Source organism: Urocampus carinirostris, chromosome 20, assembly GCF_059441175.1.
Source record: "Urocampus carinirostris isolate Australia breed hairy pipefish chromosome 20, RoL_Ucar_1.0, whole genome shotgun sequence".
NCBI classification, from domain to species: domain Eukaryota; kingdom Metazoa; phylum Chordata; class Actinopteri; order Syngnathiformes; family Syngnathidae; genus Urocampus; species Urocampus carinirostris.
Window position 1 is genome coordinate 5,367,707 of NC_142368.1, and position 27,197 is coordinate 5,394,903.

General features: G+C 39.1%; 3 protein-coding genes across 4 annotated transcripts in view; 1 reads left to right on the top strand and 2 right to left on the bottom strand.

Annotated features, from left to right (window-relative positions):
* Positions 1-926: 926 nt before the first annotated feature.
* On the top strand, positions 927-9,985 carry LOC148346078 (uncharacterized). The gene is made up of 7 exons (XM_088325584.1): positions 927-1,067; positions 2,600-2,727; positions 5,528-5,620; positions 5,706-5,794; positions 5,877-6,037; positions 9,241-9,357; positions 9,418-9,985. Exons 2-7 carry the CDS (start codon positions 2,603-2,605, stop codon positions 9,538-9,540), a joined length of 708 nt encoding a protein of 235 aa, XP_088181710.1. The 5' UTR covers positions 927-1,067; positions 2,600-2,602; the 3' UTR covers positions 9,541-9,985.
* irak1bp1 (interleukin-1 receptor-associated kinase 1 binding protein 1) lies at positions 5,419-18,069 on the bottom strand. Its single transcript, XM_088325582.1, has 5 exons — positions 17,755-18,069; positions 13,271-13,352; positions 12,493-12,623; positions 12,123-12,425; positions 5,419-5,999 (listed from the first exon to the last, which is right to left on the bottom strand). Exons 1-4 carry the CDS (start codon positions 18,024-18,026, stop codon positions 12,143-12,145), a joined length of 768 nt encoding a protein of 255 aa, XP_088181708.1. The 5' UTR covers positions 18,027-18,069; the 3' UTR covers positions 5,419-5,999; positions 12,123-12,142.
* A 3,561-nt stretch (positions 18,070-21,630) lies between these two features.
* mfsd2b (MFSD2 lysolipid transporter B, sphingolipid) overlaps positions 21,631-27,197 on the bottom strand; it is a 41,438-nt gene continuing 35,871 nt past the window's right edge. For both annotated transcript variants that reach the window (XM_088325580.1, XM_088325581.1), the window contains exons 11-15: positions 24,690-24,773; positions 23,960-24,069; positions 23,745-23,888; positions 23,455-23,631; positions 21,631-22,243 (exon numbers count right to left, since the gene is read on the bottom strand). In XM_088325580.1, the coding sequence (XP_088181706.1) occupies positions 22,204-22,243; positions 23,455-23,631; positions 23,745-23,888; positions 23,960-24,069; positions 24,690-24,773 (555 nt within the window). In that variant the 3' untranslated portion in view covers positions 21,631-22,203. The remainder of the gene's footprint in view (positions 22,244-23,454; positions 23,632-23,744; positions 23,889-23,959; positions 24,070-24,689; positions 24,774-27,197) is intronic.

Here is a 27,197-nt window from a genome sequence, read left to right on the forward strand (position 1 = left end):
AACAGGGTTCGGAAACCTATTGCTCGAGAGCCAGTTCTGGTTCTTTTCATGAGTACATATGGCTCAGAAATCAAGGTAAGAAAGATTTAGTCCAGTATATAAAGAGTGTACTTTCCATTACAGTTTACAATCCAGGTGTCTCAGCTCGTTAAACAATTTAGGTTTATTGTTGAGACACTATTATGATGTAAACCCACAGAACAAACACCCAAAACCGCTAGTCAAACACAAAGAGCAATTTAATTTAGTGAGGAGAAGGGGTGGGTGGAACGGTTCACACAGCACACGTCTCTATCCAGCGCCGTCTGCCAGGAAGGTACATACGTAGTGTTTGCAGTATTTTGTGACATTTTTACAAAAGGATTCTGCTTGCACCTTGTTTTAAAACCATTTTTCAAAATGACCTTCAACGATCTTAAGTACAGGGTTCTCGGAGAAATTATAAATTCAAATTTAAAAATGTTTAAGATATCTTTAATGACTGAATGATGTTTGTATGTTGCTGTTGTAGAAAGGGAGAAGGATAAGACACCCTGGGTGCTCAGCACCCCCAAAGCTCTGAACCTAAAATCGCCCATGCTTCACGTTATTTTATTTAGCAATCAAGTGTTGGTTTAAGATCAGGCGATGGTGTGATTGTAATCCTGTGCAGTCCTCTGAGACATTTTTGTGATTAATGGCTATACAAGTAAATTTGACTTGACTTGAGCTTCCCATAATATTTAAAATAACAATTTTGTTGCCTACTTTAGTTTACGCCTAAGCGTTTCCACACGTAACATGGCGTCGTTATAGACGTTTAATTCCCTTGCTAAATAGTGATCCCCTTGTTTTCTATATTCCGTCATGCGCGGCAACTTTTTGTTCCTCCTTTAAACTCTGACGTGTCCCTTCGCCACACCGTTGGTCACGTGCTGTCCGTGGGCCGCCGCTATTGGCCAAAAACCGCCAATGTGTTTCAATATCGACGCCCACTCGTGGCATGTCAACAGACAGGTGGCCATCGTCGAGTCAACGACCCAAAAAATAAAACAAAAGGGAACGGAGAGTTTAAAAGTCGAAACTAGGTGAGAACACAAATTATTTTATTCCTTATATGTGGTTCACAGTTAGGGCCAGAGATTCTTTGCATTTTAGACTTTAAAGAAACAAATAGTTGCGTTTATTTAAAAGGGCAGTGTGTAATATTTAGTGCCCCCTAGTGGTACAAAACACTTTCATCTAGTAAAAAACAAAACATTGATTCGAATACTAGGCAAACATGCATGAATTATCATTCAAATGATAATTTAAAAAAATAAGATCATGGGTCGAGAAATCCGTATTTCTACTTAAGTTTGTGCCATGTTTTTCTGGCATCCTGCCGCCACGCTGTGCCCTGTATCACTGGCCCTGGCCCGTACCAGACACAGAGTGCCATCTAGTGGTCGCATATTGCACACTGGGCCTTTAATATATCCTCTCTAAAATAATTACATTTTATAAACTATAACTATACAGAAAATCAAAATAAAATGTGGTTTGGATTTTAAATAAATTAAAAATAATTGTGTTTACTTGAGATTATCTTAAAGAATAATTACATTTCATCAACTATAAAGGTATATAAATCTATTTTTTAAATGCTATTTATTTTCTTAAAATTTGAGAACTTAAAAAATAAAATGCGTTTGGGAATTTAAATATTTGCATTTATTTGAAATAATCTCTCAAAAATAGTCAGATATTATTCATAATATTATTTATTGATACAAAAATATAGTTCATAAAATCACATTTTTGTCATTTTCAGTCCTATTCAGTCATAGGTGTTTAATATCCTTTTTTAATTCGAGGTAATATTATGGAAAATTGTAATATTTAAGTCATTGTTCTTGCAACGGTAACTACTGATGACATTTGAAAACAAAGTGTGTCATTCAGGGCAACATATCCGATAAAATTACAATGATTCTTACAGTTGAGTAGTGTTTTCCTTGCTTCAAAGATCACTCTTTGAGAAGGTGAGCTGTTGAGATCTATCAACCATTTGCCTGTGGAGTAAAGATGCATTCTTCTGTTTGAAGTTCCCGTGAACACAAATGAAGCTTCCCTTTGTTCCTTCCCCCAACAATTCTGTGTATAAAAAGGGGAGTTGGTGAAGGTTTGAGCAGACGAGAATCAGGCCTAGAACTGACAACATCTCCTCATGAGCTAAATAAATATGTCTTGTCTCTTATTGTGCGTTTTATTTAGAGATATAAGGTGGTAGACCTAATAATATTTCTCACTTGTCATATATACTAAGATTTGATCAACAAAAGCATTTAGATTATTTAGATGATAAGTATGCTTAGTAAAAATGTGTTGATCAAGCTTCTTCACTTTTATATTTTGTATACGTTTTGGGATGAAACAAAATGTTTTTTTACTATTCAATTTACTCGTGGATGTTGTGTTTGTGAGAAAGGTAAAAGCCTCCTGTAGATTTCAGATCAGGGGATGTTGTGATGGTGTTCTGCGCAACCCCTTGAGACTTTTTGTGATTCGGGCCTATACAAATAAATATCTCTTGATCCTTTCTACGATTACAATGTTTTTTGGGGGCGGTGTCCTGCAGGTAATGCCTCAGCTGACGTGGTCCGCAGCTTTGCATCTGGCGGTCCTGCTGTCGGCCTTCCCGGCTCAGTATCTGATCCACAAATGGATCGGCAACACGGCAGAGGAGCGTCTCCACGCCTCGGCACGGTACGTGAAGGAAGTTCCCTAAGGCAGAGGCATCGGGAGTCGGTTTCGGATATCAAATGAAATTTGGGTATCGGGTTTGAATGTTTTGAATAGTTTTGCTCTTTCTTCACTCAAATGGATCTAAGTGGTGCAGGTAAAAGATTAGGACGAAACAAGAGGAAGAGACACACAAGTGTTACACGTGTGTGTGCATAAGGACTTGTTAATTACTATTGTCTCGTTTTCAAGAGCTGCCTGTACCGGTTTGCCAACAGGCAGGTTTACTATTGTGCTCCATTCCTCAAGTAATGCATGAGAAAATCATACAAAAAATTTATACATTTGTTAAGGGAAATGTAAAAGGTCAGGGAATAGGTACAATATATACCGTATTTTCCGGACTATAAGGCGGATAATAGTTTTTGGTCCTATATTTTCCATACATAAGGCGCACAGGATTATAAGGCGCTCCAATGGGAACGTCAACAAAACAGGCAGATAGTTCAGTCAAACTTATTACCCCCTTAACATTTTCAAAGCTTGCAAAGAAGCAAATACGTGTCTCAGACGTGTACAGAAACAGTGTTTGTACGATGTCACCAATCACTCAAATGCATCGTTCCAAATATCATTCGGAAGGTTAAAGTCTTGGGATTTAAGAAATGCCAAACATTTCTTAGTTTCCATTTTATTTTTTGCTGGCAACTGTGTGGACAGCAAAGTAAGAATTTTATTGTGCAGGGAAACGGGGTTCTTTACTCTGCATATGACAATAAACACATTGAATTGAATTTAGTTTAAAAATAGACTCATCACAGAAAAATCAAGATCGTTCTAAAACAAGATACCGGGAAAATATAAATCCGCATAGCTCACCTAAGTTCTCTTGCAGCCATCATGTTCAATAATGATACATAACCATGGTCTTACAACCGTGAGTGTAGTAAATCTAGTAGAGTAAAATATTTACAAATACAGAATAGTAAAAAATGTTTTCTCTATGCCGTAGTGCAACCCAACGTGTGATTCACATTCATCTTTTTCGGCCATTTGCATGCTTTGTTTAGCCCCTTTAGCCTATGCGAGCCTGTAAATGATAAAAAGGATCCGCCCCCTTTACTTCCGAATAACTTTAGCCAATAGTGACTGATTCAAATGATGATTGACACATTGGTTAGGAAATGAAACGCCGGTATATAAATCCCAGCATACACCGCGGACTACTTCGCCTTCGGGGGGAAATCTAGTCGGCGGCTGCTTGCCTTAGGTGCAAGACTTTGTGACTTTTAGGTGCGCCTTATAGTGCGGAAAATACGGTTCTCATTTTGCTTTTTTTTTTTGCACTTTTTTATATGCATCCTTTTATTTTGAATTTGGTGAATAGTTTGTGTTAACCCTTGGATGCATGACATACCAGTATATACACTCTTCCATAAGTGGCGTCGGAAATTAGTGGGGAATAAAACTACGAATGGTATTTCATAAACATGTTTTATGAGGAATACCTGAAGAATTGGGGTCATTTTTGCAATTTCTACCATTTTTTTTTACATTTTTGTCTACCACCTTTTTATTCTATAAATGTATGTTTTACAAAGGGAATACTGTTTTGCAGACAAAGATTAATAAAAAATGTTTTAAAATATATATGTAATATCCATCCATTATATGCACTGCTTATCCTTAGTAGGGTCGCAGGGGTGCTGGAGCCCATCCCAGCCATCTTTGGGCAGTGGGCAGGGGACACCCTGAACTGGTTGCCAGACAGTCGCAGGACACACAGAGACAGACAACTCAATCACCTATTCACACTTAGGGACAATTTGGACCAGCCAATTAACCTGAAATGTCTGCGTTTCACATGTGGGAGGAAACCGGAGCAGGCATGGGAAGAACATGCAAACTACACACGTGGAGGCTGTGGTAGCTGGACTTGAACCCTGAACCTCTGCACCATGGGGCTGTGCGCTAACCACCCATCCGCTGCGCCGCTCTATATATATGTATCAAATTTTACTTATATATATATATATATAAAAAATCAAGAAACTTATTTTTGGTAAAATAATTATCAAAATAACCCGTAAAATAAGAAATACTAAGAATGAAAAAAAAAATCCCAGGCTGTAGTTATTTCTAATAAAATCGTAAAAAAAACAACCAATGTTTTCATGAATCGTGGTTTCAAAACAAGGTGCAAGCAGAATCCTTTTGTAAAAAATGTCACAAAATACTGCAAACAAGTATACTGACGTATGTACCTTCCGTGCAGACGGTGCTGGAACGAGAAGTGTGCTGTGTGAACAGTTCCACCCACCCCTTCTCCTCACCCAATCAAATTGCTCTTTGTACTTTGCTAGAGTTTTGGGGTGTTTGTTCTGTGGGTTATTATAATAGTGTCTTAACAGTCAACCTAAAAATGAAATATAAAATAAGACAACAATACTTTAATTGAGCAGAATTACTTGCCAATAACCTTTTGGGCATTACCACCCCTTTTTTAAAATTTTGTTTTGCAATGTAATTACAAAATTAAACATTTCAATAATAATAAAGACAAAAAAAGCCTTTTTAATCGAAACTTGGCCAAATCATCAGCATTTCAGCCACAGCATAAACATAAATTATAGGCATCACTATCAGACAAGGAAAAAGCACAGCGCCCCCCGAAAAAAAGAGCAGAAGAAAGATAGAAACAAAAAGCACAAAAACAACACATGATACAAATTTATTCCTATTCTTTTACAGTACAAAAATCCGTTTTTTGTCACTTGGCTGACCATATCAATACATTTGATACTAAACTACTGTTGCATTCAAGGTTGATTGAAGCATGGAAAGAGTTGAGCAGCAATCCTTACCTGAACGTTTCTGCGTGGAACGAATGGACCGCGGAACAGCAGTCTAAAATCCTGTGAGGAGCCTCCCCAGTTTCTTCCAAAACGGAGTCAAAGTTCTAGTTTTCCACAGCACCTGAACTCAGCGTCTTTTCCATGAAGGTCCGCGCTTGGGTTGGACACAGATGAGGAGGACGAAGACATCCCCGTGGAAACTTTGCTTCTTCACAATGACCAGGGATACTTTGGAGGTGTGTACTCATCCTGTGGTACCTTGATTCTTATTTGGAGATGCCATCTCACAGCAAAATGTATTTGCTTTTTCCGCCACAGCATCGAAGGCAGTGCGAAGTCCGCGGCCGCCTTACGTCTTCCTGCGGGTGGGCGAGGTCGTGATGGAGCGCAGGGGCCACCGGATCGGTGTGGTGGTGAGCTGGGACACCGAAATGAGAGCCCCTGCCGAGTGGAAGGATAAGATGAAAATCAGACAGGAGGTCAGTGAGCCAGACTGCATGCATCCATCCATTATCTGCACCGCTTATCCTCAGTAGGGTCACGGGGGTGCTGGAGCCCATCCCAGCTATCTTCAGGCAGTGGGCAGGGGACACCCTGAACTGGTTGCCAGCCAGTCACAGGGCACACAGGGACAGACAACTCGCTCGCTCATTCACACCTAGGGATTGGCCAATTCACCTGACATGTATGTTTTTTGGGAATATGGGAGGAAACCGGAGTGACCGGAGGAAACCCATGCAAGCACAGGGTGAACATGCAAACTACACACAGGAAGGTTCAATCTCATGACATCAGAATTGTGTCGCACACGCGCTAACCACTGCGCCGCTGTGCTGCAAGCCAGACAGCAAAAAAGTAGCTATAAACTACATAAGCAATTTTGCCATCTAAGCTGCGTTTAAGGTCAACAGGCAAAAAAAAAATCTTGGGGTGCACAATCAATTTCAGACCAATATTTATAATGGCAAAAACAATTAAGACATGAATTTGGGTAAGAAAATAATAACTAAGGACGGGGGAACCCCAATCTCAGACTTATTTAAAAGTAATGGCACTCTTGTTGGTCGTCAATATCAGTATTGTCTGCGGTTGAGTGGCTGTTTTACCAGATCAAGAAAATCAAGATTAAAAAGAATATTAATCATGATTAATCCCTACGATTTCAATTAAAAAGAGTAATACATTTTTAATCAAAAGCAAAAAGTAGCTGTACTATATTTATAATGAAGAAAAAAAACTATTGTTTTGCGTGTGAAAATAAAGTCTAGGGGATAGACGAGCACTGATACCGGACTTATTTTAAGGTATTGGTAATTTTAAACTTTTTAAGGACGCCTCAAACTGCTTGCCCTACCATCAAACTGAACAAAATTTAAGAACACAATGTTTTGTTATATATGTACATATACAGGACTGTCTCAGAAAATTAGAATATTGTGATAAAGTTCTTTATTTTCTGTAATGCAATTAAAAAAACAAAAATGTCATACATTCTGGATTCATTACACATCAACTGAACTATTTCAAGCCTTTTATTATTTGAATATTGCTGAATTTGGCTTACAGCTTAAGAAAACTCAAAAATCCTATCTCAAAGTATTAGAATACTTCCTCAGACCAAGTAAAAAAATAATTTTATAACAGCAAAACTAAATCAAACATTTGAAAATGTCCATTGATGCACTCAGTACTTGGTTGGGAATCCTTTTGCACGGATTACTGCATCAATGGCATGGAGGCAATCAGCCTGTGGCATTGCTGAGGTGTTATTGATGCCCAGGATGCTTCGATAGCGGCCTTCAGCTCATTTGCATTTGTAGGTCTGGTGTCTTTCATCTTCTTCTTAACTATACTCCACAAATTCTCGATGGGGTTCAGGTCAGGGGAATTAGCAGGCCAATCAAGGACAGTGATGCCATGGTCAGTGCACCAGTTACTGGTGGTTTTGGCACTGTGGGCAGGTGCCAGATCATGCTGGAAAATGAAATCCTCATCTCCATAGAGCTTTTCAGCAGATGGAAGCATGTAGTGCTCTAAAATCTCTTGGTACACAGTTGCATTTACTCTGGACTTGATGAAACACAGTGGACCAACACCAGCAGCTGACATGGCTCCCCAAACCATTGCTGACTGTGGGAACTTCACACTGGATTTCAAGCAAGTTGGATTTTGCTCTTCTCCAGCCTTTCTCCAGACTCTGGCGCCTTGACTTCCAAATGAAATGCAAAACTTGCTTTCGTCTGAAAAGAGGACTTTGGACCACTCTGCAACTGTCCAGTGCTCCTTCTCCATAGCCCAAGTCAGACGCTTCTTCCGTTGTCTTGAGTTCAGAAGTGGCTTGACCATGGGAATACGGCTATTGTAGCCCATTTCCCGGACACGTCTGTGAACTGTGGCTTTTGATACCTGGACTCCAGCTTCAGCCCACTGTCTTTGAAGCTCCCCCAAATTCTGGAAGTGGCTCTTCATCACAATTTTGTTAAGGCTGCGGTCATCTAGTCCGAGTCATTCCTAAGACTTAAAAAGTGGTCGGCGGCGCCCTCTGTTGGCTGCGGCTGCATCGGCTCGCTACAACGGGTCAGGTGCAATCGACATTTCGTTCTGTGTACATTGTTACACAGAATGACAATACAAGGAAATTATTATTATTATTATTATTATTATCTCTCTTGGTTGTGCAGCGTTTCCGGCCACATTTTTCCCTTCCAACAGACTTTTTGTGGATATGCTTTGAAACTGCACTCTGTGAACAGCCTGCTCTTTGAGAAATTTCTTTTTGTGTCTTACCCTCCTGATGGAGGGTATCAATGATGGTCCTCTGGACAGCAGACAGATCAGCAGTCTTCCCCATACTTGTGATTTAGTTTACTGAACCAAGCTGAGTGTTTTTAAGGCTCAGGAAACCCTCGCAAGGTGTTTCGAGTTAATTAGATGATTCAGGTGATTAGTTGAATAGCCTACTTGTATACTTTTTCATGATATTCTAATATTTTGAGATAGGATTTTTGAGTTTTCTTAAGCTGTAAGCCAAATTCAGCAATATTCAAATAATAAAAGGCTTGAAATAGTTCAGTTGATGTGTAATGAATCCAGAATGTATGACATTTTTGTTTTTTTAATTGCATTACAGAAAATAAAGAACTTTATCACAATATTCTAATTTTCTGAGAAAGTCCAGTATTTTTTTTTTTTTTATTTATTTATTTTTTTAATTTCTAGAGTAATACTAATAAGGGATGGGCAGGACAGCCGTATGATGCGGCAGGGGTAAACCAGTGAAAGCTGTCAGGCCCTGCTGTTGGAAGGACGGAAGGAAGGAAGGAACGGAGGTAGTGAGGAAGGAAAATACAATTCCCCCTTACATCATGCCATTTTAAGTACCCAAATTTTTTCATAGCATGTACTTCAAAAACAAGGAAAGGAAAAAGGTGGTGTTTAATCTGAACACAATTTGTAAAGTAGTGTAGTAAAAAGTAGTTACTTTATGGAGGTCAAGGTAAAAGTAAATGAACAAAACTTCACTCAAGTACAGTAAGTGCTTTTCTTTTGATAGTACACCACTGCTTGTGTTTTAAAGCTAATAACCGTTTCTAACAGAAAGGGTTTGTATTTGATTTCACTGTAATTTTCTTTTTTGTGTGTTCTCAATAATTCTACGCTCATGTTCTTTGATGTTCCCCAGGGCATGTCAGCCGAGAAGACGCCCCACTACAAGGTTCTGTTCGGTGGGCCTTCGCCCAAGCACATCATGGTGGCCTACCTTCCTCAGACTCAACTCAAGCGCGTCACCGGGAAAAAGGTAAGAACCCGAGCGCCACAGCACACATAGGCACCCGCTTTAGCATGATGTCTTTACCAGCCCAACATCGGCAACCTGGACGAGTACTTCACTCATTTCGACGGCGACCGTTTTCTGCCTCTGCCGTGGCTGAAGGAGATTTTCCCAGAGGACGATATTGTGGACACGTCACGGCTCCATTGACGGAATTTTTTTTTGCTTTAATAGGAAGTAGGGCGGGACTTGAGATACCGTGTTCCAGGTAGCATTTTTTCAGGGCTTCGTTCTCCCTTTTGACGCTTTTGGGCTGAGCACTTTCGAACCCGAGGTGACCAACGTTGTCTCTTTGGATTAGGAGTTTCTGCTGTGATTTATGAAAATAATAATAAATTACATCAGCTCCCACCGATGACTTCTGCAGGGTGCTAAACGTGCACCGTTTCGAATGTATGATTAGCAATGTAAAATGTCATATACGTTCCAATGCTCTCGAAGAAATATACAAATCGGAAAAAGAATATTGAACCGTTAAACGATGTAAGTCCCTAATACAATTTAACAATATTGTGTATGAATCATAATTTAATTTTCCCTTGCTTTCGCCATGTGGGACAGTATAATAAAAACAGTTTTATTTATGTCAAGTCAAGTCATGTTTATCTGTGACGCCCTTATTCACAAAGAGTCTCAAGGGGCTGCACAGACCACAGATTATTGCAAACCACAGACTATTATTACACCATCCCCCGATCTAAAACCTACATGGGGGCAAGGAAAAATTCAAAAACCTCAACATGAGGAAAATGAAGAAACCTAGAGAAGGGACCACACATGAGGTCATCCCCCTTCCAGGATGACCAGGCCGCAATGGATGTTGCAATACGTATTTCTATCTATCTAGAAGTGTGTTTTAAGCTTAGATTTAAACCTTTATGGATCCACTTCAAGTAGTAATCATGACCACTTGAGTACCAATACCATCTAAACATTTTTTTTAAAATGATATCTATATTTTTCTGACAACGGATGAGGATCCTGCCATGAAAGACCTTTAGTATCGGTTGAGGTTCAAAAAGACTGGCATCGACACAATACGATATCTTGTTGGAATGTTTGACCCGAGAATAATAATTAGTCATCAATACCAATACCATTAATATAAAAATATCTCTTCCTTCTGCAAATAAGTTCATATTTCAAAATAAGTTTCATTTTAAATGTATTTATTTTACCTTGATATTGAGTTTATTTACAATTCATTTTATTTGTAATTCCTGAATTTTTTTTACCATTACAGACCGCGAAGCTCTGAATCCGCGAACGTTGAACCACGAAGTAGCGAGGCGCCACTGTACAGTATCTGCACCGATGCCTGGTGTCAGTACTCACCCATCCCATAAAAATAGTGTAATGAATAAATGTTCTGAATTCATATAGCGCATTTCAAGTCAATGAAGACCCCCCCCCCTAACCGATAGAAGTGTCAGCTATGCAAGGCAACTACCTGCTATCGAGGGCATTAGGGATTCAGTGTCCTGTCCAATGAAACCTCGACATATAACACTCAGGAGCCGGGAATCAAACATGCGACCTCTTGATCCCAAGACGAGGGCTTTACCTCCTGATCCAATGCCGCCCCATTGTCATACAAAATCACCTCTTCTCCTTCTCCTTCCAAATAAAATGGGAAAATTCAGGTCTGCTTTGGGCTCGGTCAGTCAAAGCATGTTAATTATTCGGGTTCAGGCTGTTTCAGGCTATAATACCAGCGGGCCCGGGTAGGGATGAATTTTTATGCCCGGTTCAACATTTAGTACCCACCCATCCCAAAGAAAAAAGTCCAACATTCTAATTTGTAGTTCTTGAAATGTCAACTAGGGGGCAGCTAATGGTAAATTTTGTAACTGGTCTGCATTTATATAGCGCTTTTCAAGTCAATGAAGACCTCCCAAAGCACTTTGCAATGTGCTTCACACCCATACACACACACACACACACACACACACACACACACCAATCGGTGTGTCAGCCATGCAAGGCGCCTTTCTACTTATTGGGGGCATTAGGGATTCAGTCTCTTGCCCAAGGACACTTCGACATATAACACAGAGGAGCCGGGAATCGAACCTGTGACATCTCAACTCCAAGACGAGCTCTACCTCCTGAGCTAATGCTACCAAGTGTATGTCTAAGTTTTATATAAGTATGTTTAAGGCCTGTTTACGCAACCTGTATTGTTATGTACTAAAAAAATAAACATTTCATACAATAATATGCTGTATAAAGATTAAAAAAAGGTGAGTTTAACTGACTTTTGGAAGATGCGCTTCAAGAGGTAAAAAAAAATGTTCCGACCATTTTCTCGACCGTATCAAGCTTTCTTATTCCCTCCTTTTTTTTTTAAATAAACGGCCCACCTCCTCTTTACACTGGTGGACCATTTTTGGAACACAACTCCAGCAAAAAAACACGTCAAATTTAATCTAATGTCATCCCAAATCTCAGCGACTAGAGCTCGTTAATGAGCAGTCCATTCCGGATTCTGTTCCTGCTCTCAAATTGAGCATATTCAGTGTCTACATCTGTAGTATGCTGTGACTATCTTAAAAACTGTGTAAAGAAATTAATGAATATTGATACATTAAAATAACCTGGTATCTGCACCGATTCTTGGTATCAGTACTCACCCATCCTATAAGAAAAGTCATACAATTTCCTGTGACACCATTATCTGCAATAATATTTGTCATGGGATGCAGAGGATAATTTTAATCACTTTGTCATACCTTCAAAACAGAAGACATTTTTAATATTTCTTCCTGTTCCCGTCATGGATCCTGAAGTGGACCGTCACCCGCGAGGAGGCATTGACGCTCGGTATGCCAGGGAGCGAAGCAGCCATATTGGAGGTGGCGGCTTCTTCGCCCCGCTCCCCTGCGCTGCCGTCCTCGTCCTTATTATAGCTCCTCCACTCTCGCGTCTCGTCTTCTCGCACCAGGGTGGCCGTCCCCAGGGTCTGCCCCAGCATTTGGCTAATCCTGCTAGCCTTTTGCTGGGCGTTCTCTACTGCCGAAACGCAAGCGCTTTGTCTGCACCCGCGGGAGTGTAAAATTACAATTTAAATCAAACACACACGCAGGGAAAGATTGTGTTTACCTGAGACGGTTGAGGCAATCTGCACTGTGGAAAAACCGAGGCTGTCCCACTGAGACGCTCCTGTCCAGTTTCTCCAGCAGGACGCTGCAGGCGTGTTCCATTTTGTCAAAGTCAGAGAAGGTGACGGTCACCTAGGACAAGAAAAGTATCATGACATAGATTTGCCTTAGGATCTTTAGCTACACCGTCCATCTCTATGTACTCATCTATGGTGAAGCCCGTTATAGTAAAATTGAACTTGTTGTTTACAGTTAACCACCTTACGAAATTCCAATTTCATTGTGTGGAATAGGAGGTCATACTTTGGAATTTTCCCCACTATACAACATCAACTGCGAAGCATTTAGTAGTATTTTGTGGTCTAAACATATGATTGTCACTTTTCTCAGGGTTCATACACATTTTTCATGGCCAAATTCAAGCACTTTTTAAGGACTTTAAATACCCAATTTTTCAATGTCTCCAGTACCATTACACAAATATATCTGCAATTCACATATGCGAGTTTTATGCGAGCATTCATTAAGACAAATCATTTTTAGATCTTGTGGCAAAGCAAGGCCACCAGAGAACAAGGTCACTTCATTTTCAAGCAGACTTGTTGAGAAACATGGCAACAATTTCAATCATTTACAAGAGCTTTTCAATCCTTGAAAACACATTATATTCAATATTTTCAAGGATTTCAAGCACCTATACGAACCCTGTTTTCTCCTCGATAAACAATTTGAGGGAAGGTATTTATTAAAGAAAATTGCAGATCTGTTACCTAATTTACCTGTGCATTCATGTGATACATTTCTTGATCCCGGTGAAGGAATTTCCTCACTGTGATGTCCTCTTCTTTGACTCCATGTAATCTACTCATGAAGAAATAACAATAAAAGTTGTCTAATAATCATCACACCCTCTATGTCATTAAACAATCCCCTGAATTGAAATATCTCATTTATATTACTTAATTTATTAAAATAAGCTTGCTACAAATAATAAAAATACATTTTTATGTGTAATACAAATATCTTATGGCAAATCTTGGGTGCACGTTTAATATTTTGTTATGGTGTACAAACATTTTTTAGATTATTGACCCAAATCATTTGTACTTGGGGTTTGCTACGAATTATTATTCTGTCGATGATTTTGTTTAGCGACTGTGCTTAGACTTTTTGTTCATTGCAAAACAGAGAATGATTTCATGTTTTTGCCGGAAATATAGCCTAGATGGTAAGGCGCCCGCTTTGAGACTGGGAGGTTCGGGTTCGCGCCCCGGCCGAGTCATTCCTAAGACTTAAAAAGTGGTCGGCGGCGCCCTCTCTTGGCTGCGGCTGCATCGGGTCAGATGCAATCGACATTTCGTTCTGTGTACATTGTTACACAGAATGACAATACAAGGAAATTATTATTATTATTATTATTATTATTATTATTCAGTTCCTGGTTTGGCGAAGAAACAAAGTGCAAAATGATCATCTGTTTTCAAAGTGAACCAATTAAATCACCAGCGTTGGGCTGAAACCTTTAGTCTCTAAAATAGTTACTTTTAATAGTAAAGATGCACTTTTTCATGCACAAAATTGGCATTTTTACAGTTTAAATTTGCATATATATATATATTTATATATATATATATATATATATATATATATATATCGGAGGCTCCTATGTCAATGTATATATTTTAAAAAACTTAAATATACCAAAAGATTTTGCTCTCCTTAATATATCTCCTGTCAAAAGTAGAAATATGAAAATGCTACACAAATTATTTTGTAAAAACGTCACAACATTCTGAGAACAGGGAGCCTGATGTGCTTACCTTTGGCGCAGACTGAGTAGGGCGAGAGATGGGAGGGAGTGCTTGCACTTTTTGCATAGCTCCACCCATCCCTCCCACTCACCCAATCAAATAACCAAGTTCTCTTCCGGTGTTTTAGCGTATTTACAATTTGTTCCGTGGATTCATCAAAATGTATCTGAACACTGAACACAGATTATATAGTGAGCTCTTATATAAAGGATTCTTTAGTGTTGTACAGCCAAAACGATTTTTTTTTATGTGTGACACCTTGACTGTAAATCGTAGTGAAAACGTGCCCTATAAATTCTGAAAAGTACTGATTATGATCCAGCTTTGGTTTGGCTTTGCGTATATCTGAACAGGATTAATGACGCAAGATTAGAACAAGATGGAGAAAATTTGCATGCACGTAAATTTGTCTCTGAGCCATAGGTACTCATAGAAAATGCCATATATGGCTCGCGAGCCATAGGTTCCCCACCCTGGTGTATAGTATAGTATACGTCATTTATGAAGGAATAGGTAAAGTGACTAAAACGTCTGAATATGATGTTGAGGAATGAGACGGCGTTGTTCATATTGACGAGCCATTAATAACAATAATGTAAAATGGTCTTGCGAGCCGGATATGATTACACGGTGGGCCGGATGTGGCCCGCGGGCCGGGAGTTTGACAAATGTGCCCTAGTGGGAGGTGGCTAAAGTCAAGAACACATTCACACATTTTACTCTTTCTGGGAGATTGAAACAGAGGAAGGCGGCATGGCAGCGCAGTGGTTTCAGTTCTGAGGTCACGGGATCAAACCTTCCTGTGTGGATTTTGCATGTTCTCCCCGTGCTTGCGTGGGTTTCCTCCGGGCACTTTGGTTTCCTCCCATATTCCAAAATCATGCATGTCAGGTTAATTGGCCGGTCCAAATTGTCCCTAGTGAGCGGTCAGTCTTTGTGTGCCCAATGACTGGCTGGCAACAAGTCCAGGGTGTTTCCTGTCCACTGGGATGGGCTCCAGCACCCCTACTGAGGATAAGTGGTGCAGATAATGGATGGATAATACAGAGGAAGGGATTCTCATCTCCCTTGCTCAATCCAACTGATGTGTTGCAACAATTCCGAACCCCTAATGCCGAGCGCCAAGCAGGGAGGCAATGGGTACCAATGTTGTAAGTCTTAGGTATGACCTAGCTGAGGCGCCCACCCCCAAGGCCACCGAGCTCTAGGGGGATATGGCTTCTGTATGTAGATATATATTTGCATGTATGTAAATAAATAATTACAAAACTAATCTGTGGCTGACACTAATTTCTTACAAAATACATTTACCAATCCAACTTGGGGTTTCAATTAGACATTGTTTTTTTACTCAACACATATATGGGAACATTTTTAATCTTTTCTTCCGGCGCCGTCACGAATGGCAGCCACTCCAGCAGCTCCCGTGTTATTTTCGATTGTTCTCGATTGTTCTCAGCTCAGGGATGCTGCTGGAAATGTGAATTTCCCTTCGGGGATGAACAAAGTATCTATCTATCTATCTATCTATCTAGGTCAGGAAAAGTAGAGCGCTCGTCTTAGGATCAAGAGATCATATGTTCGATTCCCGGCGCCTCCATGTTATATGTCGAAGTGTCCTTGGGCAAGACACTGAATCCCTAATGCCCCAAATAAGCAGGTCGGCGCCTTGCATGGCTGCATTGCCGCTATTGGTGTGTGAGTGTGTGTGTGAATGGGTAAGTGTGAAGCACATTGTAAAGCGCTTTGGGAGGTCTTCATTGACTTAAGAAGCGCTATATAAATGCAGAACATTTACCATAATGTAAAACAAAAATAATTGGTCATTAATTCCCATCAAGAAGAATTTCTACGACTAAAGGCATGCAAACTGGTTAATTTTATAGTTCACGATCAGTTCAACATTAAATAATTGTCGATTACAGTGAACCCTTGTTTATTGCTGAAAAAACCTATTGAATCCAAGTCAAATTCTAAATTTGAATCATCAATGTTGCCTGAAAACAGAGACCCTAGCAAATCACAATGCAGAGCACAGTGTAAAACAGAGAATTAAACATACCGTGAAAAACGAACCGCCTTACAGCGAGGGTTAGCTTCAAATCAATTAAATCAGTGCTCCCCAAACTACGGCCCGTGGGCCGGATACAGCCCGCCTCCACATTTGGTCCGGCCCCCTGAACAATACCAGAAAGCATTTTGATTTTTTTTTTTCATATATGTGTATCCGTATTTGATTATAAAGTTGGACTTTTGCATTAAAATGTTCCTTAGTTATGAACTATTTTCATTATTAACTATTAGTTAGTAACTATTTTATACGGCGCAACTAGGGTTGTTGACTAGTTCAAATGTTATATTTTGGGATTTTGGTGTTGTTTTGTAAAGCAGAAAAAGTGAAGTACCAGTTTATCACCACTAGATGACATAGTCTCACAGGTCAGAGAAGGGTGTTTGGGGCAAGTCTCACGGAACCTCACGTGATTTAATGAGACTTGTTCGATAAATCACTCTTAATGGCAACAAGTAAATGGTGTCGTGTGAGACTGACATTTACCATCTATTTTGCAGGTGAGATGTTGATACTGGTAACACACTTACTGTGAGGAGGATAATATGTGGAAATATGTGTGTAAAGGTTGTTTGTGATGTCTGTAAAGTTTTAAAAAAGTGAAATAGTACGAGTGAGTCGTCCGTTAGCAACAGAGTGAAGTATGCTATGTTATGCGGGGCTGGGTTAAGAGTGTACTGTCATGTTAATATGTATATTATCTATTTTGCAGGTAAAACAACAACAACAAATGTGTGTGTATATATATATATATATATATATATATATATATATATATATATATATATATATATATATATATATATATATATAAAAAACAAATGAACCCAGAGAAGGTTATTATTTATTTCCTGGCTTTTTTTCTGTGAAGAGCCTAGAGAGGGTTATTTGGTTATTATTTATTTCATTAATAGTGTTATTTATCTTCTGACTTTTGTTATGTGAAGAATCCAGACAGGGTTATTTGATTGTGGCTTTCTGGAAAACTACATTTTTACATTTAGGCACTCCTGCAATCATCATACTTTTTCTGTTACAAACTGACTCCGGCCCCTCATCAGAGAAGGGAAAAGTTATGTGGCCCTCACAGGAAAAAGTTTGGGGACTCCTGAATTAAATGGTCTGCAATGACTTATTACTCATATAGCTGTTTTTGTATTGTCGTCTTCTATTCTCAATCTAGCATTTTCGGGAAATTACATTATTATTATTATTATTATTATTATTATCTCAAATCAAATTTGGCACATGGCTATTTCGATGTTAACTTATTTAAGCTAACGAAGTTATGATAACGTTTAGCATTCGACAAAAGGACTTGAGTACATTTGGAAACACATGGTATTATTCAATTTATGTTTTCTTTTCTTTTGAATCTTACCTGACAGCTTGTACAATGTATTCCAATCGCCTCGTCACGCTGCCGGTGACCTCGCTAACGTTCGCCTTGCTGCTGCCTAAGCCAAGGCGGACTGAAGCTCTGTCCGCCGGGTAGCTAACTTCCGCCGTGCCGGTCACCTGAAGCTCCCTCGCCTGGCTTACGCCGGAGTTTTGCCTATTCCCGGGCTGTGTCTCGAAGACCCTTTGTTCGACTTCGTCAATGGAAGAATTGGGCCGCATCCCGGGGGTGAAGAGTCGAATTTTGTTGTCCATTGCTATCGCTAGCCACCTTGTTGGCTTCCTGCTGCCATGGCAATGTAGTAAAATGCATGGTGGGATATGTAGTTTGAGTTGAGCTACTTCGGAATATACGCTATTTTCCTCTAAACGTCACGTGTCAAACAGGCGGCCTGCGGGCCAGATCAGGCCCGCTAAGGGATTGAATCCGGCCCGCGAGACAAGACACAGAGAAGCGCAAGAGAAAAAGGAGCTACAGGTTGAAATATGTCAACTCGATGCCCACTCTTTGTCTCTGTCTCTTTCACTCTCTGTGTCTTTTTAACTTATTTTGCTCTAATTCTCTCTCGCTCTCGCTCTCGCTCTCGCTCTCGCTCTCTCGCTCTCTCTCTCTCACCCCTTTTCTCCCACTCTCTGTCTCTGTCTCTTTCACTCTCTGTGTCTCTTCCTTTGTTGCTCTTTGTCTCTGTGTCTTTTAACCTCTTTTCTTCCAACTTCCTTTTTTCCTTTTCTCTCTTTTCTCTTTCTCTCTTCCTACCCTTTGCTCTTTCTTTTCTCTTTTCTCTCCTTCCATCTTTCTATTTCTCTTTGGATTTCTTCCTTCCTCTCCTTTTCTTTTCCCCCTCTCATGACTTTTTATCTTTTATTTCTCACGCTCTCTCTCTCTTTCTCCTGCCCTCTCTTCTTTTTCCTCACTCTTCCTCTTATTTCTTTATCTCTCTTTTTCTTTCTCTTTAATTTACTAGTCCGGCCCACGACAGAATGTTTGTTCGATCGTGTGGCCCCCGAGTTAAAATGAGTTTGACACCCCTGCTCTAAACTAACCCATGCTCACTTTATCTTGAAATTTATTTTTAAAAATGCATTTGTAGTAACATCAAGCAGTGGAATGCATACCGGCAGCGAAAAGCTGAATCCTATTAACATACAGGGTTGGGTAGGGTTACTTTAACTGGATTACTTTCAATTACTTTTGGATTACTCCAATACCAAATATGCTAATAAAAGACAAAAGAAAGTACATATGAATAAAATTACTAAATTTTGTGCAGGCTTGGGGAGTAACGGAACACATGGAACGGCAAAAAGGATGTTGGCAAGCTGTTTGGATTTATTTTCATTTTGTTTCTGTCGCATTTTATGTTAGTTTTGCCGGAGATCAAAGCCAGGAGAGAAAGCTTACCACGTGTGGTGAGTCATAATTGTATTCATATTTAGTTTCTTTTGTCTTTTATTAGCATATTTGGTATTGGAGTAATCCAAAAGTAATTGAAAGTAATCCAGTTAAAGTAACCCTACCCAACCCTGTAATAACATACCTGTCAACCTCCACGGCTCCATGCCCTTACAAAATGTTGTATCTTCCCTTACAAAATACAAAATAATCTTACACCATATTTTTTTTATCAAACATATTTATTTATGTAGTTTAACATGTTATATTGTACATGTGTTGTGTTATATCATATATATTGTTAATTAACATTTTGTTGTGAGATACTGAGTTGCTCGACATGAATGAGGTTTATTATAAAAAAGGTTCAAAAATGAAGTAGCTTGGACGTTCACTGTAGAAGGGAAAAATACATGCAAATAGAATTAAGTAGAATAATACATTTTCTTATTCAAATTATGAATTCATTTTCTGTATTAAATTATTGCTGGTTATATACTGATTAAAGGGATGACCACAAACCTGTCTTTTTTCATTTTCTCCTTTTATACTTCCTTTTTTTCTTAACTTCTTTGTACAACATGATAATTCGTAATATAATGCATCAAAGCAAGTGAGGCGTTTGAAAGCCGGCTCGCTTTAACGAGTTGAGCCGAAAAAGACGGTTCTCTAAAAAGAGACGGACTTCCTTTCACTACACAACTACCACGGAATGATGCTTGATGGGAAATGCCCAGGCGGCAGATGCATGCGCACAGTAGTAGCAAACTGCTCGCTTCGTTTGCAAAGAAAAAAACGATACCGAGATAGAGGCTTCTGCGGCGAACTCGTTTGACTTGATTTGCCCTTTCGTGATAGTCGGTGTATTGCCGGATGGTACCCATAATTGACAAATTTGCGTTTTTCCGTACAGATTTTCTTGTACCTCGTACACGTCTTAAAATGCATAATAAACGTACTTTGTACGGCAAAAACGTACAGGTCGACAGGTATCTATTAATTGCAGTCGCTCGCCGCTTTGTCGGCTTCCTGCTGCCATGGCCATGTTCTAAAATGCATGGTGGGATATGTAGTTTACCATCTCCTACCTCATACGCTGTGTTTTTTTGTCATGTTTTAAGATAAATTTTGATTTTGGACCTAATCTATACCCAATATTTTAATCTATAAATCTGGTACTATTTAAGTCACTTGAAACAACTGGCTTAGTAGAGACGTTTTTTTCCCCCAAAGATATCAATATTACACACAAAACTGTAATATATATATATATATATATATATATATATATATATATATATATCTTGGCGATGTACATTAATTTAATATTCATATTTTTTCCATTTGTTATTATTTTTGAACATTATTTTCAATCTCATTGCACTAGTTTTGATTAAGGGAGATCTAACACTACTACCCTGTAAATTTTACTGTTGCAATATTGAAATGTGTCCCTTCCTTTATTTCGTCCCATTATTCCACTTGTGTTTTATTTTGAAACCAGGCGTGGCTTGGGCTAGTCATATCAAATCCTGTTTGATTAAGTGAATATTTCCACTATTTTAATTTGGTTTTCCTTTAGTTGGTGCTCTTTGGACTGTCCTTTTACTATAAAACAATGTTCAGCCATCTTAGCACTTGCAAATTTTACAACCATTGTCGCTCATATGTGCTCGGAATATTCTGTAATAAAACTTTGAAGGAACAACTCATCCCTCAACCTTTATTTTGACAGTCTCACAAACACATATTCTAGATAGATAGATACTTTATTCATCCCCGCAGGGAAATTCACACTTCCAGCAGCCTCCCTACACTGGAGAACAAAACAATAACAAAGCAAAAAGAATACAATACGCAAATAGCCAATGTGATGTGTTGATGCCCACTGTAGCGTGTTATATGGAGTATCTAGATAATGCTACACAGAATAATAATAATAATAATAATAATTTCCTTTGTATTGTCATTCTTTGTAACAATGTACACAGAACGAAATGTCGATACACCTGACCCGTTGTAGCGAGCCGATGCAGCCGCAGCCAACAGAGGGCGCCGCCATTTTTAACCAATGTTATAAGTCTTAGGTATGACTCTATGCAATGTGGGGGGTGTGGTTTAATGTGGGCCTTTCCTCCGCCGGGTGGAGTTAAAGAGCCTCATGGCATGAGGAAGAAAAGATCTCCTCAGTCTGTCCGTGGAACAAGACTGTGACAGCAGTCTGTTGCTGAAGATGCTCTTCTGTCTGGAGATGTGATGAATTGTCCATGATTGACCGCAGCTTTTCCAGTGCCTGTCCCTCAGCTACTGTTGTCAGGCTGTCCAGCTCTGTGCCCACAACAGAGCTCGCTTTCTTCACCAGTTTATTGAGACGAGAGGCATCTACTTTATTCTACTCTACTCTACTCTACTCTACTCTACTCTACTTACACCCTCACACACACATAAAATGAAAAACAACAGAGATCATCATGAAGAAAGACTTTATTGCAGAACTAATTGACATCAGATGAATGTCATATTACACAATCCAAATCCCGAGATTTTACACACAGCCCGATTGTCTCAGCACCAAAATATGTTGTTATCGTCAGTAAATCACGCTGATTGTCAATTAGTTATATTAAATGAGTGGGGGAAATCTGCCAGGCTAGACAAAATTTCCCTTTTGGGCAGACTTATGACAGCATCTTACCTATAGAGGGACTAGTAACACACTCATAGGAGTTACAAGAGATCACAACAATCTTTAAAAAAATAAATTTTTAATAACTGCGTGATTTTTCTTCTGCATTGCCATCATCTCACATAATTCATAAATAATAAATAACACCAAAATAAACACAGCAAGGAAAAGAGGGGGAGGAATAAAACCCTGATATACATTCATTTGTATAAATTCTATTACTCTATCATGGCTATACAGTACATTTTGAAACAAAAAAAAACAAATTCCCAGTGTAATATACACCAAAGCCACCAATTTCCCAGCATGCACTGCTGGAATACCTGTTGGGCGTCTGGATTTGTGCTCCTTCGTCACATCACGCCCGGTTCGTCTGAACTTCTGCTTTGTTTCCTGTGATTCATAACAATAAATACATAAATAAATGAATATTGCACATGTGTGTTTATTTTCAATCAGATGTAGACAAATAATCACAGAAATGACTGAATTTACAGGGAGCTATGATGTAGCAGTCATAAAAAACTAACCTGCACTATTCAACTAACCACTAGAGAGCGCTAAAACTCCATACAGTATACCCCTGGGATACAGCGTCTCCGCTTTACGACATTTTCGCTTAACTGTGAGGAATTAGATGGTTTTTTTTTTCATTTCCGATGTGGAATAAACTGTCATTTTCAGGCCCTCTTTACGAAATTTTCCCCACTATATGACATCAATAACAAATTATTTCGCGACAAACTTTCAATCTTTGCAGTGTTCGTGTTTATGACGAATTATGGTTTTAAGATGGCTGTCTGCTATTGGTCGATGTCATATCAAATGCTGGTCTGCCATTGGTTAAATTCAGTATGTCGTGTGCTAAGTAGACTTTTAAAAATGACGATACAAGACTGTAATTTTTTGTAATATATTTTTTCACTATGGGCCCTAAAGCTTGCAGAGATGCTAAAGGTAGAAGCAAAAACATGATACCCACGGAAAGGCTTTACCATTATCAAGAAATACGAAGAAGGCAAACAAATATCTACCCTCGCTAATTTGCATGGTCATTACAAATCAATGATCTGGAGTATTATTAAAAATAAAAAGCGATACAAACAAGGACATTTTCTAAGGGATTGACAATCCGAGCTGGTGGAAGTTTAAAAATCTGTGTCATTTTTAATCTGCCGTTGATGTCTCCTCTTTCCATCTGCATCCACCTGCTACTCCTCTTGACCAGCTCAAACTACATTTAAATAACATTTATTTGTTTCCTTTACTTGTATATTTATTTAAAATGTTATTTTTTTAATTCATATGTATTTTAACCCATAAGTAGTTCTTATTGTAATGTTTTTTATCTGGGGTGCCGGGGTTCAGGACCCATAGGTGTCCATTCGCGCTATACGGCAATTTCACATAGTGATCCACACCTTACAAGTGACTAATGTGGTATCTCGGGGTTTACTGTATTTGGAACTTTTTCCCAAAAATTTGAAAAAAATATGACATTATGATGATGGTGCTTTAAAGCAATGTTATCAAAAATGTACTTTAGATGATCTTCTTAAACCATAAATGAGGATTCTACACATAATAAGAACATTTGGTCTCACCGCAGGTCATCCAGGTGTAGTTTATTTCGCAGTCGGACCTTTTCCGTGATTGGGTAAAAGAGCAGGATCATAAGTCCCGTGATAATGAAGGCCACCGGGGCGGCGCCGATGAGCAGTTTGAGCGTGTAGACCACAGATTCCGACTGCTTGCATTCGCCGTTTTTGTACCCTGCAAACCTAGCCAGGGACCGAAGTTTTTTTTGAGATCTCGAGAATTGATGTTTTTGTTCAACGGAAAAAAGTATTTTCTGAAAAATCTGCGTCTCGAAAGGTGAGCGACGGCGTCTTACTGCAGGCAAAGAGTGGACACGCCGAGCGAGACGGCGGCGGCGAACTTGGTGAAGAAAACGTAGAAGGAGTAGAAGATGGCTTCGTGCCCTTTGCAGTTGGGGTTGGCGAGACGGAAGTCGTCCACCACGTCGGGGAGCATGGACCTGATGAGGTTTTTACCGTCAAATTGGCCGACTCGGACACTGGGCCCTGCGAGGAGATAATGGATTCTTACCAGGGGAGAAGGAGCGAGGCGGCAACGCTGAGGCCGGAGGAAACGGCCACCACGTACGCCACCACCACGTTGGGAATGAACACCAGCATCATTGTGAAGGGCATGATCCACTGCAAAAAAACAAAATTGGACCTCTATGTGAGCCTTACTGTTAGGTTGAAACTTTAGTAGACACTCAAAATAAGAGAGGAGACATCAATGGATCTGAACTTGAAAAGGGGACCTGGAGAGGAGCTTTTAGACAAGATAATTAATCCCTCCCTGAAGCCTTCCTCCGAGCCCCTTCATTTTATTTTCAGGGTTACAAAAAACAAATCAGTCCTAAAAAGGCGTGGAATCAAAGAACAGCAACATGATTGGCTGATAGCAAAAATGATGTGATACTCAAAATGAAGAGCGAACAACAATAGTCAAAATAAGGAACTGGAATTTTGTTTGCATTTGTCCAAAATTAAAATTAGAATAAATGTATATGTTACATTACATAATAGGAAATATGGAGTACAAAAAAAAAACAAAATAAAAGCAAGAATGTATAAATGTGGATATGTACACATGTACCCATGTACTGTATGTTCTTATTCAAATGTTGTTGTTTTTCAATTTAAAATGTATATTTTTCATTCAATTTTTATGATTTTTTAAAAATATATTTCCATTTTCTTTTTTGAGCATATTTGGTAGGAAATATTACAAGTAGTTTTTTCAATCAGTGGAGTAATGAACTTACGGTTATTCCACAAAAAGCTGCCGTTTTCTTCCCGAATTTCTGTAGGAACCACTGCCACAACGGGATGCTTACCACGGCAGACACCTGGTAACGCACAATAAGAAGAGAACTGAGGCTGAAAGGATGAATTATGTGTTCAATACTCTACACGGAAAAACAATGCTGGACAGATGATGAAGGTGCTGTATCTGAGTCCGGTTAGGAGGCTCCCCTTGTTACGGGTAACCATTGAAACCAGTTCTATCTGTTTCATGTGGGGGAGTAAACATCCATTCATCTATCCATTATCTGCACAACTTATTCTCAGTAGGGTCGCGGGGGTGCTGGAGCCCATCCCAGGTATATCCGGGCAGTGGGCAGGGGACACCCTGAACTGGTTGCCTACTACTGCGACAGACAACTCACTCGCTCATTCACACCTAGGGACAATTTGGACCGGCCAATTAACCTGACAGGCATGTTTTTGGAATGTGAGGGGAACACCGGAGTAAACCCACCGAAGCACGGGGAGAACATGCAAACTCCGCATAGGGAGGTTGTGGTAGCTGGACTTGAACCCTGAACCTCTGCCCCTGCGCGCTAACCACCCAGCAGCTGTGCTGCCCTGGGGAGTAAACATCCATCCATCCATTAGCTGAACGGCTTATCCTCAATAGGGTCGCGGGGTGCTGGAGCCCATCCCAGCTATCTACGGGCAGTGGGCAGGGGACACCCTGAACTGGTTACCAGCCAGTCGCAGGGCATACAGCGACAGATAACTCACTCGCTCATTCACACCAAGGGACAATTCGGACCGGCCAATTGACCTGACAGGCATGTTTTTGGAATGTGGGGGGACACCGGAGTAAACCCACCGAAGCACAGGGAGAACATGCAAACTCCGCTCAGGGAGGTTGCGGTAGCTGAACCTCTGCCCCGTGGGGCTGCGCCCAACCACCCAGCTGCCGTGCTGCCCCGGGGAGTGAACAACTACACACAAAAAAACAGCCCGAAGAAAGATGGGCGCCGCCAGGCTGTACTTGCCCAGGACACACCACAGGAAGTAGTTCCCCGACATGAACAGTGAACCGTATTATATATTTAAAAAGTGGCTGACCAACCGCCATCATTTTGACTGCTGCCGCTCGGGAGATTTAAACGACTTTTATAATATTTACAAATATATAAAAGGCGAAGGTAAACTGAGTTCCATTCAAAGTGTGGAGGAAGTCAAACGTCAGCCAGGGTCCATTTGCGGAAGGATAAACACAATTTAATCGAGGTGTTCCGTGGCCACGTCCAAATATGAAAATGTCAACAGGCGAGGTGGCAATCATATACACGAAATTGCTATAAAATAAGAAAAAATAGCTTCTAGTTTTTGCTGTTAAAAAATGCATGTTGTTATATGTAACCTTGCTTTTTAAGCCTACAGAAAATAATGAATATACAGTGTTTTCATTATTTGATTTTTTTAAATATTTTATTGAAAGTTTTGACCTGGATAAATGAATAATTTGTAAAATATAAATATTATGTATTAATTATTAACAGTAATATATGTATTATTACTAACATCACTATATTATTAATGTTATATTATTTACTATGATTGTCTTATTTTACTAGAAAAAATATATAAATCCAGTAAAAAAAAGAAATATAGTAAAACTAATTGTTCTCATTGTTTTAATATGGTTTTGTTATTCTTATAAAAATTTATAATCATGATAAGAATACCGATTGTTAAAATGAGAAAATAATAATTTAAGTAATAAACATGATGTTATGGATTATAATTTATTTTAATAAAAGGTGATTAAGAAAAAATATCCACACTTTTTTTTATATTTTAGTTTTATACGATTGGCAGAAAATCTGCTAATTTGGGTAACTGCACTTTGTTGTATTATTTTCTCCTTCAGCTAGAATACAAATGATAAATAGAGTTTAAAAACATTTTCTTTTACTCGTTTTACTTAATTTTCTATTTATTTATTCTAGTAAAAATGAGAAAATAATTCTAATGACAGAAAATTTGTTAATTTGGATTGCCGTTTTATTTTTTCTATTTTGGTAAAAAAAAAAAAAAAAGAAGATAAATCCCATCGTAAAATTGAAAATATAGTAAATCTGTCCTTTGTATTAAACTTACCATATTATTTATTTGTTCTTAGTGTAAAATGAGAAAAATAATATCTATTAGTAAAACAATAAAACTAGCTAAATTGGATTACTGCATTACTTCCAGTTATATTTTTCAAGTACTGTATTTTTTTCTTATTATGAAAGAAAAAAACAGATAATGAATATGGTAATAAAATTGAACATATAGTCATTTTTTTCTTATTTTACTATATTGTTTGTTTGTTATTATTGCAAAATAAGAAAAATAACACTCACTAAATAACAATCAGTAAAACAATCAAATTGTCATGATTACCCAAGTGGAGCCACCTGGGGTAATCATGTGGCGCGCTGGAATGTGCTTCCTGATTGGTTAATGCTCCCTTTTTAAACGCGTTACGC